Source organism: Euwallacea fornicatus, chromosome 22 (genome assembly GCF_040115645.1).
Source record: "Euwallacea fornicatus isolate EFF26 chromosome 22, ASM4011564v1, whole genome shotgun sequence".
NCBI lineage: Eukaryota > Metazoa > Arthropoda > Insecta > Coleoptera > Curculionidae > Euwallacea > Euwallacea fornicatus.
The window spans coordinates 3,442,473-3,462,524 of record NC_089562.1 but is presented as its reverse complement, the minus strand read 5'-3'; the positions used below and the strand labels follow the sequence as shown (position 1 = coordinate 3,462,524).

Here is a 20,052-nt window from a genome sequence, read left to right as displayed (position 1 = left end):
TTTCAAACATTCATTACATCCTGGGAATAATAGAAATTCTACTACTTTATCGGTGATGTAAGCTACTGTAATGGGAAACTGTATACGGGCAAAAGTCGTAATCTGATACGCTGACCACGAACGATATCTGAAAGGCCGTGATGATAGGATAGATAGCGGAACAATATTACACCTTTATCGGTCATTTTGATCTTTTCCTTTATGACTTTTCAATTCAATTTTTCCTTCTCGGCAGCGCACAGTGGTTCAGGATTTTAAAGAAACAGGAAAAATTTACTTTAAATTTGTTGTATGTTGACAAAATTCTCTAAAAATTAAGATAGTTTCTCGTAGGTGTCCTCTCATGACTTGGAATACGAAACGCCACTGTTTCTTTACCAAACAAAAAATTGTAAATCTTGCTGGTTTAACGCAACGCTTGAAGGTCGTTTGGCCCAAAAATCATTGACATAGCAAGTTTTATCATGCTGTGCAATGCGGTTGCCGTATGCCACTGCATTTTTGGCAAATCAACTGTAAATTTTTATGGTTTTACACAATACTTGCGTGGTCGTTTGACGCAAAAATCATAGGCGTAGATCGTACATGTTGACCGTTATAAACATTTAAAACTTTCTCTCTTTTTGATACGGTTACGGAGAAAGCACCTTCTCATAGTTTCAAACGCGATTACCGTACGCTACTGTCTACGTAAAATTTAAAATATTTAAAACTATACTAAGACTGCCAAGTTTAAGAAAAGTCTTATTTAACTTAGGTCTACCACTTAAGTCGGAGAAAGATAAATAGCAGAAACACTACTTATGACCCGAAGATTATCAATTACGAATATGGAAGAAATAATGCCCAAATATGATCCTAATTTTAGATTACTAGCCGCAAATGAATTCGACCATTTGTGACCATTGTTGTAACTAAAAATTAAAAATTTGAAAAAAACTTGACTTATTACAGTTTTCTTAAATTCGTTGAGCAGTGTGCAGTGGCGCAACAAATAGCTAGCTGACATTCCATATTAAAGAAAAAATATTATTACATGAACACGTTGGGTATAAGGAATTTTATTTAGTGGCATGCTTCATCAGATGCGATAAAGATGCACGCCACTGCACAGCACTCGGAGTACTTCCCGCAGAAAGGACCAAAAAGACGCAAAGTACCATTCTAATCTTCACGTTCATTCTCGCCTGCATCGCATCTGGACACGCTGCACCGGCAACCGAAGAGATCAGTTTAAAGTTGTCTCTGGTTTAAAGCGGGCTCTCGAGGCATGCAACACTCGGTATAATAAAATCGGCGCGCTCAAGTCTCGATTTGGGGCTTTTAAGTCAAAAATAGGACCTTCGAAGGTTGGCTAAGTTTAGATTTGTGCCAAAGCCAATGGGTGACAGTGAAGACTGTTCGTGACTCAAATTTTGCAATTCGAAGAATTTATTGCAAATTTCAACAGTGCCCGATTTAGATTTTTGCTGACCATCATCAATTTATCTATACATCATGCTAAAACGTGAACATTAGCAATAACATTGAAATAATGATGTCTTTTCTGTGTTGGGTGTTATGGACATTTGTTCCAATTTTCAGTGCCACTGAACTGCATGAGTTCGATCATACTCCAGTGATAGGGGGAAAGGAGCTGAGCAAGTGCTATGATAGATTCAACATACCTCAGGTAAGAGACTACCTTGTCGAGGGCCGCAAGAGTACACGTAACTATGCAAAATTGATAAAAATTGTGAATGCGGGCTAATTTCCTAGTTTCTCTGGAAATATATTTTTTGAATACCCACATAACGTTCCAGTGCTTTAACCTGTTGGCGCTTAAACTTCTAGTGATAGCGATAATAATTTTGTCATTAAGATAACTATCACACAATACATGCTCAGGCAGTCATAACATGCCCTGTGGGCGTGCGAAAGTCAGTCATTTTAACTTTTCTAATGCTCTTCTCTTCTTGAAAATGTCACTGCCTTTTTGTGTAGGTGATTTGAAGGCTTAAAAGTACACATTGCTACATGACTAGGTAAATATTGGTTCTGCCTTGGTCATTGCGCAGTATAAACATACAAGAGATTAGAAGGGACGGGTCGTAATCGTCGTGTTAATATTTCACTGAGTGAAAACGCACATTAAACCAATTTAAACTAAAAAAGTCAAGCCGAAAAAACTGTAATCGGAACTAAACGAATAAAAATTAAGATCAACAAATTTAAAATTGAGGCGCCTAAGAATTCTCAACTGAATATTTAAACGGTATTTCCTCACCCTATTGGCTTTTGAGCTGAATCTGAAATTTTCGTATTCTCAGAAAAATTCAAAACATATTTCATATAACACCGAGTAGGTCTGTCTCTTATCGTTAGCTTAGTAAGCCAATTTAAAAATTGAAAATAGTTTTCATATAAAACGGTCTCTAGCTTAAATGACCTTATTTGAGTTAGTGATTTCCCTTCTGTAAATAACAGCAATAGAATTAAAACACGGTATTGAAATGATTTTTCTTTTACAACATCATAAACTTATTTTCTTATTACACATCTATTAGGTAACTATTCAAATAATTATTAACAATTAAAAACAAATTACAATTAATTATTTGCTACTATTTGTTGACAAATTGCTGAAAGTGCACATCCTATAGCTCAACGCATTTTTGATAAACTTTCATGATATGTTTCAGAGAATTAATAAGGATTTCTAGTTCCTGTCTTAATTTTCGGACGTCTGTTATACTTAATTTTGCTTCTTGAACGTTATTGCATGAAGTTTCCTAAAACTTTATTATTACTTTTTTTACATTACTTAAGTTATGGAAATTCATTGGGAATTTAAAAATAACTTGTTTTTGTGGCATACCGATATCATTAAAAACATAAGCATTGCAAAATGAAATGTTATCAATACAAAATGTTTACAGCATACATATTAACCACACGGGAAACATTCGGGACCTTGGATCTGAAACCCTTCAAATCTTGATATTCAGGTGCTGCGAACGTCTCGTAGGATGTGAACACTTTACCAATCCGTGAGGGAAATGGCCAAAAACTTAAATATTTAAACCTTCATATTCTGGAATTTCTCAGCATGACACTTCTCATTCTGTAGATAAATTATTTTATTTAACTGAATTTAATGTTTAGAAAGTTTAGAAATTCTCAAAATTCCAAAAAAAAAATTGTTTCATTAATAAGATTTTTTGGAAAATGTAAATACATTAATTTCGCAACTATAAATGTTGCCATAGGAATATGAAATTTACTAGGATGTCGTGGAGAATAGTTTTAAGTTAACTCGCGAGTGTGAAGCATACAGGGTTCCTGGGGTGAATTTATGACTACACAACTTTAAAATCTGGAAATTTCCAACAAGAACGAGAAAGGAATGATATAGGGAAATACATGAAAAAATCATCTTTGACTTGAGAGGGACATTGTCTCAAAGAAACCGAATTTGATTGATAGAATGTACTTAAAGTAGTGTCTTAAATAAGTAAATTAGTCAAATTTACGCTGGCCTTTGCCTGAAAGTATGGTTACAGAAGTCTAAGATGTAAAGGTTTTCCAGGAAGTAAGAGGAAAAAATGTTGATACTCAAGATTTGGCAAATCCTAAAAGCCTAGAATGGCCCAACTTCGATTGTTAGCATGTTCTGAAAATTTACTAAAATGAATGTCACAACCACTACGAAATTCACATATTCATATGAGTCTAAAATTGGGTCTACACCTGTTTGAGTTCAGAAAGTTTTCATTTAACAGGAGAATGGAATTTAGCCGGGAAACTTCGATTTAGAGATTTTTACATTTTAATAAATTGTTATTCTTCATGTAACAGAGGTAAGACAAAAATGTGAGCAATTTCTAAAACCGATACGAGTTTCTTCTGTTTCTTTGGACACGAGTTCTTTCAGTTTTCTGAAGGAAAATATAAAGGGTTCTAAAACACACTTCTCACATCTCTTACCGCAATCAAGATCATGATAGATATAAGACTATATTAAGACTCACTTCATGAGCCTCCTATTTCCAAATGTCACTTTAAAATTGTTCTTCGATCTTCTTGGTAACCTGTCAATTGTTGCTTCTTTTATCTTTTAAAGCTTTAATTCCAATTGGTGCCCAGTAATTACAATCAAAACGAAAAGAATTTACACCTCCTTGTACCAGATAACGCAAAATACCGACTTCAAGAACAAGTGCTTAAAATGCCCCATGCACCTGGCCTCAATATCAATTACCATACTAGCAAAGACCAGAAATCTTAACAGACAGGTTAACCTGAACTCCTAAATCACGACGTGCATGAAAGAGCGTGATTTCTTGAATGGGAACCATCAAACATGGTCTCTGAGTACGAAAGATCGAAGATTTTCGAAGTAAAATAATGCTTTGTCTTGCACATTCAGCATTTTAATAATTGATGGAATGTTAATTAACATGTTAACAATGCGCATTTGAAGGCATATCTCAACGTCAACTCTGAGAAGAAACTTCCTGGGTATATCTCTAGCGATTCGCGCTCTTGATGGTAGATGATGCATGTCCGGTTATTCCACTATGCGAGGCAGCTAAATCACTTTTGAGTGAAATACTTTTTGCAATATTTCACGTCTTAAAGGTAAAGGTTTCTTGTTCTTACATTTGCATTCCCCTTTAATCATCGGTAATACTCATGTTCGATGGAACGTACTGTGGCGCGATTTCTTAAAAGGAGACCGCATGGCGCGTTCGAGGGAATGCTGAATGGTCAGTTTATCGCGGATATATCTGTCTGCTCGGTTAATTAATATTGCCCTCTTGTCGAGATATAGTAAAGGACTGGAATCAAATCTTTAGTCTCAGTCGCACAAACAAATCTGGACTCATACTGATACTCAGCACTGCTGCATGCTGTATAGTGATGTAAAAGACGAAAGTTTACCAGCGAACTCTAGTGAAAATTGGAAACATCCACAAAAATGGTCCGTTGAATATTTCTGTGGAACACCATGTAACTCGAATACCCACCGTTCTTAACTACTGCACTGCTAAATTCAATGACGTACTTTAGTCCTTCCAAGACTATTAAGATCATAAAGAACTTAATTCCAAAGAAAAAAAGACAAGATTTTTGCGGGTTTTTACAGGTCCAAATTTCTCAAAAAGCTGCCGCCTTTTACTACTTCATCAATAATTCCATGAACGTATTGATCAGCTGTGCCTGGTGCACCTACTTATTTCCTGCGGACATACAGTAAGTGCCACAGATCGGTCCGTTAAAGCAATCATACTTTGGTAAGATCAAAATACTTTCAACGGCAGCTAATTTAAGAGGACCACACGCAATACACCGAGAAATTTAATATAAATGTAAATTAAAGCCTGTAAGAATAAAGAGTATTTACGCAAGAAAATTGATGATGCATGCCTTAGGGACTTTACCGTAATTCTGTCGTAATTTTTTTAGAGGTGCATCCCGGAATTCGAAAACGCAGCGTTCGACCTCTTGGTGGAGGTGACAAACACTTGCGGAGATGAAGGCCCTCAGGAATATTGTGTTCAGACTGGAATTTCTGGAGTACGCAAATCCCAATGTGCTGTGTGTAACCCTGAGGACTATCACGCAGTGTATTTGACTGATTTCCATAATGTCAATAACCTCACTTGGTGGCAGTCTGAAACTATGCTGGAAGGGATACAATGGCCCAATCAAGTCAATCTTACCCTAAAATTTGGTAAGTTCGAAGAACTATTATCACAGATGACATTTTCCTTGTGTATGTCACAAAAAGTGGACAAATTGCTCGAGAACTTGTTTTTCAGTAGTTTCTGATTAATTTGAGTTTCAGCGTTCCCTAATGGATCTCAGAGCTTTGGTGGAATCGTGAGAAAACAATAAAAACTCAATCCTTAATTCATACAACCATATAAATCGCACAATACCTTCTCTATCTCGACTAGGGATGGAAAAAATTAAAAATGTATCGATATATTGTATCACATAACAGTGAACAAGTTATCGCCATTTGCAACAACAAAAAGATTGATAAAATCGTTAATTCGATATATCTAAAGCATTATTTATTTTTTTATTTAAAAAATTATTTAAATTAATAAAAAAAGTTTTAAACAATTTTTTAATAAAATAAAGAATTGTATAAAAAAATGTGTTGGCATGAATTCCGGTCTCTCTCGGGTATATAATAGGCTGCACAAGGGCAGCGCCAAACCCTTACTCATTCTCATTGAAAAACTGTGAAAATCAGATCGTTCGATCAGTAAAGTCGATATGATTATATCGATATATCGTTGCCATCCCTAATCTCGACTTTTTCCGTCTTTTATGCTGCCATCCTACTAATATGGCTCTGGCTTTCTTTAAAAGGATATGAAAACGTTTTGTTGAGCTTGTATAAGGAAACGTCTCGGGGCTCTATTACCTTTTAATATTTTTCCTGAAAGCTCACTGAAATAATACGAGGGAGAGAGCTGTTGTTTCTGGCCATCACATCCTTGATAATGCTATCAGGCATCATAGGGTACATTCAAGTTCAAGTACCTTTCAAAGAAAGGTCGTCTGCGTTTTATCTGAAAACCGTTATCTCTTGACCCATGACAGAAATGAATCAGAATTTATCAGGAAGCGTGGGGCAAATGCCCATTGTCGCCCACATTTTGTCTGTTCTACCACTGGACAAAAGAGTTATTTTTAAGGAGTTCGGAATTTATTTTAGATCCAATGAAAAAACTGTCTATAAATGAAAATTAAACACTTGACGAGAAATTAAAAAAATCAATTTTTTTAGGGAAGGCTTTTGACATCACTTATGTGAGATTATGGTTCAATTCACCACGTCCCGAAAGCTTCTACATATCAAAGAAAACTGAAGAAAAGGGAGAGTGGATTCCCTACCAATATTACAGGTATTACTAGATCCTTGAACTTGAATCTTGCTTTCGACGTAATCATAATTCATTGAAAGCTTTATATTTCCACGTCTCAAATTTATCATCGTTTAAATAACCCGAATTCACTTGGGGATAGAGCAGTGCCCCTTATAATATGTGGTACCACTTCACTTGCAGCGCCACCTGTCGAGACACCTACGCTCTACCAGATTCGACTCACACGAAGCGCGGGGAAGAGACTCGCGCGTTATGTACCTCGGAGTACTCCGATATATCACCGCTACGTGGCGGTAACGTCGCCTTTGGTACTTTGGAAGGAAGACCGTCTGCTTACAACTTTGATAGCAGCCCCGAACTACAGGTACAACTATATTTAATAAATTAATTAAATGACGTCAAAGTGGCCGAAAAGAGTTGAGTCTGATTACGTTGCTTTGATGTCATTCCATCTCCCAGTAAGGACGTTAAATTGACGTAAATTTGTGGGAATTTTTACGTTACGCCCATAAAAACGCTGTCTTAAAAACTTTCATTCCTATGGCTCTGGCACTTTACCCAAATGGGGAAGATAGAAGCCATCTCTCCAGTGTGACGTCAAAATGATTTAAGTTCTTATAACTTATGATACTAAGCGGACATTCAGACGTATTTCTAGCATCCCAGTCCTCAAATTCCAAAGTCTAACCATTTACATTTTGATAACTTTTACCCCACTATAATTGACTTTCATTACCTTTTTCCAGGAATGGGTAACAGCTACAGAAATAATGATCACCCTCGATCGACTCAACACCTTCGGTGACGAAGTCTTCGGCGATCCTCAAGTTCTCCGCTCTTACTTTTATGCCATAGCTGACATAGCTGTAGGGGCTCGCTGCAAGTGCAACGGACATGCATCAGAATGTGTTACTAGTTATGGTGAATCAGAAAAGCGAACCAGGGTTTGCAGGTGCGAACACAATACGGCAGGACCGGACTGCGGCGAATGTCTCCCCTTTTACAACGACGCCCCATGGGCCAGAGCCACCATATTAAACGCCCATGAATGCAAAGGTAAATTTACTCATGAAGCCAGCTAACAACGCGCTCAATGCGAATACATCTTTGTCATATTTAACTTTTTTTTAACAGGCCAACGATTCGGTATATTTTGGGTGCTCTAATTTTAAGATTCTTCTGTAAACTGAAAAATTTCCCCACATGTGTAGTAAAATCAGCGGCGTACTAAATGCAATTTTCATTTGAGATCGGGGGCGAAAAAAGTTGAATCTAATAAATAATTTTAAAAAATTGCTGATACCTAAAAACATAAAATTTTAAAGAGAATTGTAGAGGTACTAGATTTTCCGTTCAAATGCTCGATTCAGTATTAATGACTGAATCAACCCAACGCGATGACCTGAATGATCTAGAACGTTCTCTAATTAGTGCCTGCAAATACCCATTTAAGTTAGTACTGGTCTCTTTCCCCCCGTCCCCCTTCCACCACCCAAAAACGTAAATTAATTGGCATTAGGCGACAACAATTAAATGACTAAAAAGGGTAACGCATTGCCGAAATGTCAATTAAGCAAGCCGAGCATGCAAAATACACTGAATTTATGGAATTGTCCGAATAATTAATAGCCCGATAACGGGGGCAATTAGCGACGGAACCGCCTTACCTTTTACAGAAACAGTATTGTTACTGCCACTTGCGGTACCACCGCATGTCGCCGAACCGGACCATTTCGCTTTTCAGTACCCAGACTTAAATAAATGGGTTCTTGTGAATGCTCTCTCTCTCGGCAACTGTTAAGTCCAAGAATTTTAAAACTCTAACACCCAGACATCACTTAATCAGACTTTTTCCCATATTTCATTCTCCCCATTTAAAAATCTAAACAAACCCAACAGCCCTCAACTATTTACCCAACGCTAAATCCGCCCACAATAAAATCATTAGGGGCCCAATTTAAAGCAGCACCATATACTGGTGCCCCCACGGAAGACGCTGGGTACCTCTGCGGTATCCGCGATGGTGAGTCAGTGCTTATCTGGTGTCGCGTCCGTGTCTTACCTTATCCGCGTGGTACTCCGTGGTACCTCTTCGTATATCGCTGACTTTAAATGGGTGTGAGCAAAACGATAATGTGATCGATCGTAGTGGCACCAAAACAAATTTTGATGGTAGTTTTTGTATGAGCAAAGGTGGTTTAAAAATTATGAAGTTTTCTCAGAAGAATCTCTAAGAAGTTTTCGAAACTATTTTAAGTTTTTTACTACATATCATTTTACGTTTAAAGCTGAGTGAAACTGTGTTTATCCAAATCGGTAATCCATCTTCTTCAATGAGTACTTCTAGAGAATTTTACTGTACCTTCGCGACGTTTCTTGCTCTAAAGGAATCTCCCATGTAATCAGAATTTTAACTTGTCTCAGTCTCGCGAATTCGCAGCATCAGTCCACCTTATTTCAGTGAAAAATTCACACGATTTCCCACTTCGTTACCTCCTGGCAATTTACTATAAATTGATAATGATTTTAACGATATAACTGTAACTTGTTGCTTCATAATTGACCCCCCTTTATCAATCTTATTTCTCCATTTAAACCCGCCTCATTCTCGATTTTATTTGGTTTGCCATCGTCCAAGATTACCTATAAATTAGAATTAGTGTCAGAACAACAGAAAATTAAACGAAGATTTGGTTTCGATACTCCATTTTAGTGTTTGTAGATATTGGATATGTCAAAGGCGATGAGTTATAGTTAGGGAGTTTTTAATCAACTCACTTTTGATTTATTAGGTTTAGTGAAGTAAGGGAAATGAGGGAATATATATAGGAATTTAGATAATTTTCTTCCTTCTTGAAAGTATTTGCCTTCCTTCAGTTTTTTACATGAACAATACCCATGTCAAAAGATATACTTTATTTCATCCTTGACCGTTTTTTTAAACATCATGGTTCTCAGACAAGTAAATTTGCGGCTTAAATTACAAGTTTACTTACTAAAGCATCTCTGTTGCTTTCTGAAATTGCTGTGAGCTAGATTTTCTCACTTCCAAAATTTCTTGATCCACCCATTCATTACTCTCATCAGATATCGATTACTAGATTGTAACATGAATATTGTCCAGTTTGTTGCACTGAGAAATCAATACTGTATATATAGGCACTTAAATTCTCACATTTGTAACATTTCTGGGTAATGTATTCTCTGTTCTTTTGATCACAAACAACCAACGCGTCGTATTACTAGAAATGATAAAGTTTTAACGTCTAGTTCTTAATTCTAGAATTTTTCATATTTCTATATGATCATGGCACCAATATGAATCACACTTGGAGAAGCCGTTTAGATACACTAATCGCCTTCGTATAGAAATGACTTGAAATTTAATCTTACAGAGTTACAAATCTTCGGTATTATAATAGAAATGGGTGAGGTCTCCCATTGAACTTAAGAGTCTTATGTGCGTAAGGTACATGTAGATGAATACGATAAACTTCATGCCTTAGAATGAATAGACAGGAAATGAGGGCAATTTGTCTTTGGTTCGTTTGAATTCAATTATTACCACATTTCCTAAACTTGCCTTTAGCTCATACTGATGCTGCTCTTTTGACTGCTTAAAAGAAATGGAATTTGCTTGGATCAAAGTTCTATCAGCGACTGTTTTTCTAACGAACTGCGGTGGTACCGACTGGGACGGAATAACGCCTTGGTTCACGGGATCGCGTAAGTACCTACTTCTCGGCAACTCTCACAAGAAGCTCTATTGGTTTTCAGATATATAAGAGTGTAAATATTCCATTAAAACGTTGCCTTTTACGTTTGCAACCATCTATGGTAGATAATGGATAAAAGTTAAAGTGGCCCGATATGAATCTCTCTTGATGCTGTATCAAATTCATTTATTGCTACTATTGACCATCACTAAGTAGTACTAGACACACATCAGTTTTATTGCATAACGGTTCGTCCATTATAGTTTTTTCTCGTATCACTGCGGTTAATTGGTTCTGACTTGGAAGAAAACACGACGTAAAACGACGTTGCTTCGTGTAAGCAAACCGTAAACCGATGCCATGTTTTATTCACATCTTAAATGAGTAAAAAATGTCAGTCAGCAGAATCTTCTTTCCAAATATCGGCATCATTAGCTGCGTGATGCGAAAAAAATCTCGGAAACAATGTGCTGGTGGCCGGTTAACAAGGCAGGTTCCCATCAAGGCTTTATATGCGGTTAATGAAGTAAGTTTAAGACCATGGAAATGAGGATGAAATTTAATTTTGGAGTGTGGTGTTTTGAGCAGGAAATGTTCAGTAAGTAATAGGATTTGCAAAGCAAGGGAATGCTTATTAAAATGTCTCATATATCTAAATATTATAACTCCAGTTGCAAGAAAATGAAGGTTCCCAAGCCGAAACACTATATAAAATATGTGTGTGAAACATAAATCATACATATGAGCATGCAATGCAGAGAGAGGAAACCTTATTCGCAACTTTGAATAGCTTGAAACATTCAATGCAGGTAGCTACTTACGTAAGAAAATTCTAGAGATTTGCCCCGTGGTTGATAATGAAAGACTGGAATTTCTCTGTTCAGGAATGGGGCCCTCATAAGAACCAATAAATTTTTTGTTGGGTTGCTAAATATTTCATTTGAAGGCGGATTCAAACTACCGTTCGAATCCGAAATTCATCATCATCGCCTTATCAAAGACACTATTTTGAACTTCGTATATTTCAGACTTCGCATTGACTTCCTACATGGCTAGAAGCAAAAGGTACAATAAAAGAAAAGGAGTTAATTCTGTCTTGAGCCGTATGTTTAGAAAACACCCTATATATTGGTAAACCCTCGCGAGATACGTTCTTAATCGATGAAATGTCATACAAACTTTCTAAAATAGGTACACCTACATATAGCAATTTTAGAAATGCATATACTAATTTGTCATATTCCATACTTTTTTAACACCCTGTATTTCAATTAGCGGTGTTCAAAACCAGAATTGTGTCGAAAAATTCCAGGATGAACGTTTAAATTTTAAGCTCCAAAGTTCAGGGGTTTACAATTCGAATCCTTAAATTTTCAAGACCACTGTCCGGGATCTCGGAATTCTGTTCCCTAATTGTAATTCAGAAATAGTTTCTGGTAAATGGACGTAAAAATTGTTTTAAACAAAACTTAACTCTGCCGAACATCCATAATGAGTTCAATCATGGAACACCTGTAGTTTCCATCCATTACTAATAGACAAAAAGACAATTTAAACAGCTCAATTAGATTTATTCTTGTTGGGCCGTGACAAATCCGAGGCAAAATCCATAGTTTAGATAACCACCCCCCACATGAATATAAATTTTTCTTAGAACTTTGAATTCATCGTCCCCTTAACGAGGTACGGGACGTGCCGTACACCTCAATTAAGAATCAATTTACCGACGATTCGATAAACAGAAGATGTCCATTTACTTCGATATTTGCATCTGAATAATACATGTTAAAGCAGGCTCCAACGAGACCATTTCATCGCATATGGAATTTCAATATTGGAATAAGAGAGGTGAATAAAATTATGCCATCATACGTACATAGGAGAACAAGATATGGGCTTTTATTTGAACTAGAAACGATGGCTTCGTTAAACATCTGTTATTAAATGTTGTTCCCTTTAAACAACCATGCTTTTTTTGATTAATTACTATTCGTCAGCAACTCGATAAATTATCTGCTAACGCAATCGTTTACACGCGAAGCTTAATTGCTTGTAATTACTCAAATCCCAGGTGATGATTATGACCTAAAGGCGTTTATTTTCTTATAGAATGCAACTGTAATGGTTATTCTACGAGATGCATGTTCGATACAAAGCTCTACGAAATTACCGGACATGGTGGACACTGCCTGGACTGTTCGGCTAATAGGGATGGTCCGAATTGCGAGAGATGTAGACCGAACTACTACATGAGGGATGATGGTTATTGCACTGCATGTAACTGCGATGAAGTTGGGTCGTTATTTCAACAGTGTAATTTCGAAGGCAAATGTCAGTGCAAAACTGGGGTGACTGGGGAGAAGTGTGATAGGTAAGGGTGACCTTTCTCAGTTCGTACTCACAATTTAAAATATCTGGTATCTCATATTTTGTGATGAAAACTCACACACTCATATTGAGATAAGTTTTTGAACATTTCCGTGAAATAAGTGATTTTGCCATCTTATGATAGAACAAGATGTTTTTTGCTAGATCGTTGCTTAATTCCCTAGAAATTCCTGGACGTCCTGCCCAGAAATCCAGAATTACTCGCTTTAAAGTCAGTGGTGTTAATTAATATATATAATTAAAATAAATGATTAAATAATTAGTGACATAGTGAATCAACTGTGTGATTTCATAAAGACCCATTTGTAGGGTGTTGTGAAATGTTCAAAGACCTTTTTTTGAACGTGAGTTTTCTTAAAACTGACGTAACATGCCTTATGACTCCCGATTTTCTGGATTTTGGAATCAAGACATTCACGCTGGTATTGTTGTAAAGAGAATTTGGCGTTCTTTGGGGTTTTAATAAAAGTCTTTGACTCTTCAAAGCAGAGAAAAAGTGTCACTTGTCGGATTTGAGGCAGAAACCTTAATCTTTCGGATTCTATTTTTAAAGCTGCAACTTTCTGGAATTTTGGTTCAATTGTAACTTCCCATAGTATCTATCTACAAACACAATATTGAGAGTAATGCCTGATAATATACACATGTCGAAATAAGCTTTATGTAGAGTCTGGATTTTAGATTACAGTTCGGTTTCAAAATTAATGAACAACTGAGCTTTTCACGAAACGACGAATTTCTACTAATTTTCAACTTCTGTTCGGCTCATGTTCGTGGAAACAAACAATTTTTATTTTTACAACTACTTTTGGATTATTCTTCCGATCGGAAACTCATATCGAACGAAAAATTCTGAATTTGAACGGAACCATGTCTTGATTCAATTATTGCTTATAAGTGGTAGTTATAGTGAAATCAATACACTCGCCTTTTCTTCAATAATTAGCTTCGATAGGCGTGTGGGTCGTAAATTAGCGGTTACCTATACCGAGGTTTATTGTCTTAAGACGTGGCGCCATGTATGTTCAAATTATGAACCTATATATGGGCGTGCCGCGGTCGCCTTATAATCTGTGGGAATTTTTTTTTGAACTTTACCTCCTTACACGATATTTAAAATACTGAAACTCACTATAAATAAGATCAATTTTTAATCCAAAATATGTTTAAAAGGCATTACTTTATCTAGTAAAAAATTAATTAACTGGCTCAAAAGTAATAAACTTAATAAATCACAAAGGATCGACATCTGCTGTAAAACATTTATCCCACAATAGACATTTTACGTAATTAACATTAATAAGTAGTCTGAAATCACCATCAGGTGATTCATAATGATTGAACTCGTTAAGAGCTCATTAATACAATACATCCAAAAGAAATGGCAACGTGGCGATTTGCGATTTTTTCCACCCAAGATGGCCGCCCCATAAGGTTAGTAGGAACATGTCATGAACTTTCATATTAATAATTATCTAGCTTGAAACAGCGTTGCCACATGTCTTTCAATTTACAGGTAGTTTCCTTATATGGTGTTTGTGAGTATCGATTGTGAATTAAATTATTAGACGCCGAAATGAATTGGTTATGTTTTTGTTACATTGTATTGTATTAATTCTGTAACTCCAAATTAATGAGGGGTCGACTGATTCAAGACAAGAGAACAATGTTTTTTTTTCAGATGTGCAGAAAACCATTACGATTTTTCCAAATCCGGATGTAAAAATTGTGGATGTTGGACCGCCGGATCTGCATTCAATACTGCGAGATGCAATCCTAGTACTGGAGTGTGTCAATGTAAAGAAAACGTGGAAGGGAGGCAGTGTAAGGAGTGCAAACCTGGATTTTTCAATTTAGACAGCGATAACGAATTTGGATGCACACCCTGTTTTTGCTATGGGCACTCCTCGGAATGCAAATCGGCACCAGGTTAGTCAAAACTTGCGAGAAAATTTATGCTGTACCTATATATAAAAGGAACAGATCAGAAAAGAAAAAACTTCACCATCTTCACAAAAACCATTAACACTCAAGTACCGTAAAAGCTTAGACCAGTTTGTCAATGTCTGCAACGTTCGTGATAACCAAAACGCGTGTTTTGAGACAATAATCCACCTGACCATTCATGGACATTCCCAACTGAATAGAAATGTATGTACTAACTGGTCTAAAATCCATTAAAGTGCGTCTTTATCGCTTCCTCAGGTTATTTCCGATATCTTATCGAATCAACGTTTGCAAGAGGCCCGGAAAAATGGAAGTCTGAAGACGAGCATCATCGTCCTCACCAAATCAAATACGAAGCTATTAGTCAGAGCATTGGCGTGCAATCTGATGGGGATGAGTCTATTTATTTAATAGCCCCCGATAGGTAAATTCTCAATTGACTAATATATAGATTTCCGTAATTTTCAATTCATTAGATTCCTTGGAGATCAACGTACAGCCTACAATCAACTTCTAGATTTTTCCTTAAGACTAGGGGATGGACGGGCCGTACCAACTGCGACAGATGTTATCTTAGAGAGTGGAAACTTATCAATAACAAACACCATATTTGCTCAAGGCAATAAAGTTCCTACTGTTGAGGTACCTACTCGTAGCATACTGCGTGGAAAATGATTGTTAAAGAATATAAATTTTAGACTCAGAATTATAAATTCAGGCTGCACGAGCATCCAGACTATGGATGGCAGCCTCGTCTCACTTCCAGATCATTTATCTCTCTTTTATCCAACTTGACAATGATCAAAGTCAAGGGCACCTACGCTCCGAAGGGAGTGGGATTTCTGGATGATTTCAAACTGGAAACTGCTTCCAGGGGAGTTGCTGGCAAGGCTGCTTTGTGGATTGAGCTATGTTCATGTCCAACAGGTACGAAAAAAAACTATTGAAAGTTTTCAAACTCGATAGCTTTTTTTAGGATATGTTGGGCAGTTCTGTGAATCATGTGAACCTGGATACAGGCATATTCCAGCCATGGGGGGTCCCTTTATGAACTGTATTCCATGTGACTGTAACAATCATGCAAGTATTTGCGATTCTGAGACTGGAAAGTGCATTTGTCAGCATAATACCAGTGGGGAAAATTGCGAATTATGCACGCGTGGTTTTTATGGGAACGCTTTGGCTGGTTAATAAGTCCAAGATGTTCGTAATTTATCAATAACTGATTTTATTACCACAGGAACTTCTACTGATTGTCAGCCTTGTGGGTGCCCAGACGGTGGTGCCTGCATTCAAATAGGAGACAACATCACAATGTGCACAGAGTGTCCTTTAGGGTACTCTGGGTTTAAGTGCGATGTATGCTCCGATGGATTCTATGGAGATCCCACTGGAAAGTTTGGGGAACCTACCATTTGTCAACAATGCGCATGTAATCAAAATATTGACTTAAATGCCATTGGGAATTGCAATACTACCACCGGGGAATGTTTAAGGTGTATTTATAACACTGCAGGGTCGAGGTGTGAGGCCTGTTTGCCTGGTGAGTGGGCCTATAATTTACAAAATTCCAGTCTACTCTATTCTTAAAGATTGGTAATCCTAAGAATTTATCAGTCGATACAGAAATATGCAAAAATAATTATTTTTCATTTTCGTAAAATTGGTTTTGCCTGCAAGTCTGCTGCGGAAACTGCCTTTCCTAGCGAAAAAATCGGGTATGTCCTAACTGGACGTGCATTTCATTCAGATTACATTTTGTTTTTGTTGCAGATATTTTTTTTAATTACTAGTTCTTGCTTTTTTTCTAATATCTGTTGTTTACTTATTTTGCTTCTTTGTTATATATTTTTTCTTTATTCAGGATTTTTCGGAAATGCCTTAGTCCTTCCTAAAGGCGACTGTAAAAAGTGCCAGTGCTACTCTCCTGGAACCGACGATCTGGACGGCGAACCAATCTGCGACCAAACCACCGGTGCTTGCCAATGCAAGAACCACGTCATAGGTACCAACTGCGACAAATGCGAAAGCGGCTACTTTAACATACTCAGCAGTGAAGGCTGCCAAAGCTGCAACTGCGACCCTATTGGTTCTTTCAATCAATCATGTGATCTTTATACTGGACAGTGCTTCTGCAGACTTGGAGTGACGGGGTATATCTCCATTCTCGCTATTTGGAAAAAAATAATTGGAAGATTTAAGGTTGAGATGTGATCATTGTGAGGCCAGAAAATATGGATTCTCAATAGATGGTTGCAAAGAGTGCGAATGTGACAGAATTGGATCTAGAGATTTGCAATGTGATGCTTCTGGACAGTGTCCTTGTCTGGACAATGTTGAAGGTCGCAAATGTGATAGATGCAAAGAAAATAAGTATAACAGGCAAAAAGGATGCATAGGTGAGTTTCTAATATTTCTTGAACCATCTAGGCTTATATTTTCCTGCCTCTAGATTGCCCAGACTGCTATAACCTCGTTCAAGATGCCTACAAGAATCATTCAAGCAAACTTGATAGGTTGAACGAAATTCTTAATGAGGTAGAAAATCAGCCCACTGTAATAGATGATGAAGAGTTCCCAGATGAACTAGGGAAGTTGGAAATTGAGATTGACGAGTTTCACGACCAGGTCAAGGCTTCTACTGGAGAAAACAGTGTTTTTGAAGTAGGTATGACGTTAACGCTTCAAGGCTGTTTTTTCTGTAATAAGTATTTAGGAGGTGCTGAGCATGCTTGAAAGAGAAAAAGATGTAGGCCGCACTTTGGAGGAAATATACGAGAACGTGTTTACTACTAATGAGAAATCCAAAAAAGCGGAACATGACTTGGACCACGCCGAGGAGTTTTTGATTGAAGTAGAAGAGAGACTAATTGAAATAGAGGACAATTTTGAGCTGCAGGCTAAAAAGGCATATGAAGCTGCTTTGGAGAGGTTATATCTTACCCTAAATAAATATTCTTCATAAACAATGCTAATATTCTAGGTCTAAGGCAGTAGGCCAGCAATCAGACAAAATGACTGGAATAGCTCAGCAAGCTCGTGAACTTGCTGACATTTTGGATGAAAGAGCTGAGGCGCTGGTGGGTCAAGCCAAAGATGCCAAAAATAAATCAATTGAAACTTATGAACAGATAAAAAGTACTCATGCACTACAACAAAACATTAGCGATGCTGCCAGGAGTTTAAATTCTGAGGTAGCTAATGCAGAATTTAAATTAAATCGAACTAGGGAGTGGACCGAACATGTTCAAGAGGAAGCTGTAGAGGTAACTTATTAATAAATGTATTAACATAATAAAATTAATAAACGTTTTTGTTTTAAAGGTAAAAGAAAAGGCTTTAGCTCTGCTAAATGAAGTGACCCATCTCATAATACCCCAAATAAAAATCCCAGAACTCAAGGCTCATTCAGGAAACTTGAAAGATGAAGCCATTAGATTGACCAACAAATCAAAAGAGTTATTCCATAATGCTAAAGTTCTAAAAGAAACAATTGAAGAGAAGCAATCTACAGGTCAGGAACTTCTGGATACTGCTCTGGAGCAGCAGGAAGAGGTAGAAGATTTGAAAAATGACGTGGATTTTTCCAGTGCGCAAACCGCTCAAGCCATACAATTATGGAAAGAAATCCATGAACGAGCGCAAGGAAACTTTCAGCTTTTAACAGCGTTTGATTCTCAAACTCAGGAGTCCAAACAAAGGGCAGAAGAATCGTTGAAAACTATATCAAATATTGAAATAATTCTTCAAGATACAAATTTGAAAACAAACGAGGCACAACAGATTTTGGAGGACGCTCAAGAAAATGCTGATCTCGCCTTTGAAAAAGCTAAAAATGCTAATGATTTGGCTAAGAATGCGTCAGCGAAAACTGAGAAAATTAAATCTGAGGCTGAAGATTTAAATACTAATAGCACGTTTTTAAGGGATGAGGCTGGATTCATGTATGATAGAGTCTTCAATACTGAGGCGGAATTGAAGAATTTATGGGAAAAAGCTCGGAGTAACAACACTTTAGTGCATGACGCCAAAGAAAAGGTAGGTACTTCATTATATGTATATATTTTGGCGACTTCTTAGAAAAATGAAAGAAATACATAAATGACGAGAAGATTTGTATCGTTTGTCATTTTCAATAATTTATTTCAGGTGGGTCGTGCAGGAAAAGATACTGATGCTGTACAAACCCGAGTAACTGATCTTTTGAATGACGTAGAAAGCATCTTAGTGGAACTGGAAGACACTCCAGATATAAGCGATGACGAGTTGGATAGACTCGAACAAGAGCTATTAATAACTGAGGCAAGACTGAAGGAAACTAGACTTGAAGAACGGTTAGAGGAGTTACAAAAGCAGCATAAAAACCAAAATCAATTGATTGAAAGCTACAAAGAACAGATCAGAATTTTACAAGCTGATGTGAATAATATTGAGCAAATTGTTAATACTTTACCCGAGGGATGTTTCAAGAGAATGGAGCTTGAGCCTTGAGTTAAAATTATGTGTAAAGCGAATATTTTGATACAATAAAATTTATCATTGTACTTAACGGAAGTGGACTCGCGTTGTGATTAGTGATAATTATCACAAACTTACGCGAAAAACCGCTAGAAACTACGATGTCGGTTTCGTTTAAAATACGTCGAATTCATCTAAAATTGTTCAAATACGTGGAAGTAATTATTTTTGTTATCAGAAGTTTATGCGAGATTTTTCTATTTTTTTCTAATGTTATATAGATATGCTTTCCAGATACGTTATAAGAGAAACTATTAAATACCCATTCACTTATAACCCTTTTTACGTGTTACTATACATTTTCACTTTTTAAATGTACTTACTTCAAATTACCCTTAAAACATACTGTTTAACCAAAGACTGTTTATAAATTAAATTTATTATTATTATAAGCCTTTAGTAATAAATGATCATAGTTTGTCTCATTCAAATTAAATTTTAGCATTTATTATTGTATCTAGGGTTTTATTGATATTTATAGCATAATTTTTAAATATAAGATTTAAATACAGTCATACATACGCTTTATTGTTAACAAGATATCTATGTTCAATTTTTCGACAAACCTCGGATTCTTAAACCCCAGTACATACTAA

At 36.6% G+C, this 20,052-nt stretch overlaps 1 protein-coding gene across 2 annotated transcripts; it reads left to right on the top strand.

Annotated features, from left to right (window-relative positions):
- Positions 1-1,189: 1,189 nt before the first annotated feature.
- Positions 1,190-19,949, top strand: LOC136346131 (laminin subunit gamma-1-like). 2 transcript variants are annotated; one of them, XM_066295029.1, is made up of 19 exons: positions 1,190-1,672; positions 5,449-5,716; positions 6,788-6,905; positions 7,068-7,251; positions 7,634-7,943; positions 12,713-12,974; positions 14,673-14,920; positions 15,197-15,362; positions 15,415-15,580; positions 15,637-15,865; positions 15,915-16,124; positions 16,179-16,481; positions 16,803-17,091; positions 17,141-17,337; positions 17,391-17,602; positions 17,655-17,869; positions 17,922-18,204; positions 18,263-18,976; positions 19,088-19,949. In XM_066295029.1, exons 1-19 carry the CDS (start codon positions 1,535-1,537, stop codon positions 19,427-19,429), a joined length of 4,854 nt encoding a protein of 1,617 aa, XP_066151126.1. In that variant the 5' UTR covers positions 1,190-1,534; the 3' UTR covers positions 19,430-19,949. The 2 variants fall into 2 exon arrangements, with proteins under 2 accessions (XP_066151126.1, XP_066151127.1); XM_066295030.1 differs by lacking the exons at positions 1,190-1,672; positions 5,449-5,716; positions 6,788-6,905; positions 7,068-7,251; positions 7,634-7,943 and adding exons at positions 8,912-9,203; positions 10,477-10,613 and having other exon boundaries at positions 19,088-19,947.
- The last annotated feature ends 103 nt before the right edge of the window (positions 19,950-20,052 follow it).

Excerpts from the sequence above, each read along its gene's own strand:
- LOC136346131 (XM_066295029.1), top strand. The coding sequence starts at position 1,535 with ATGATGTCTTTTCTGTGTTGGGTGTTATGGACATTTGTTCCAATTTTC. Across the intron at positions 16,125-16,178 it reads TTATGGGAACGCTTTGGCTG|GAACTTCTACTGATTGTCAG; the intron begins GTTAATAAGTCC and ends TTATTACCACAG. Across the intron at positions 17,870-17,921 it reads TATGAAGCTGCTTTGGAGAG|GTCTAAGGCAGTAGGCCAGC; the intron begins GTTATATCTTAC and ends CTAATATTCTAG.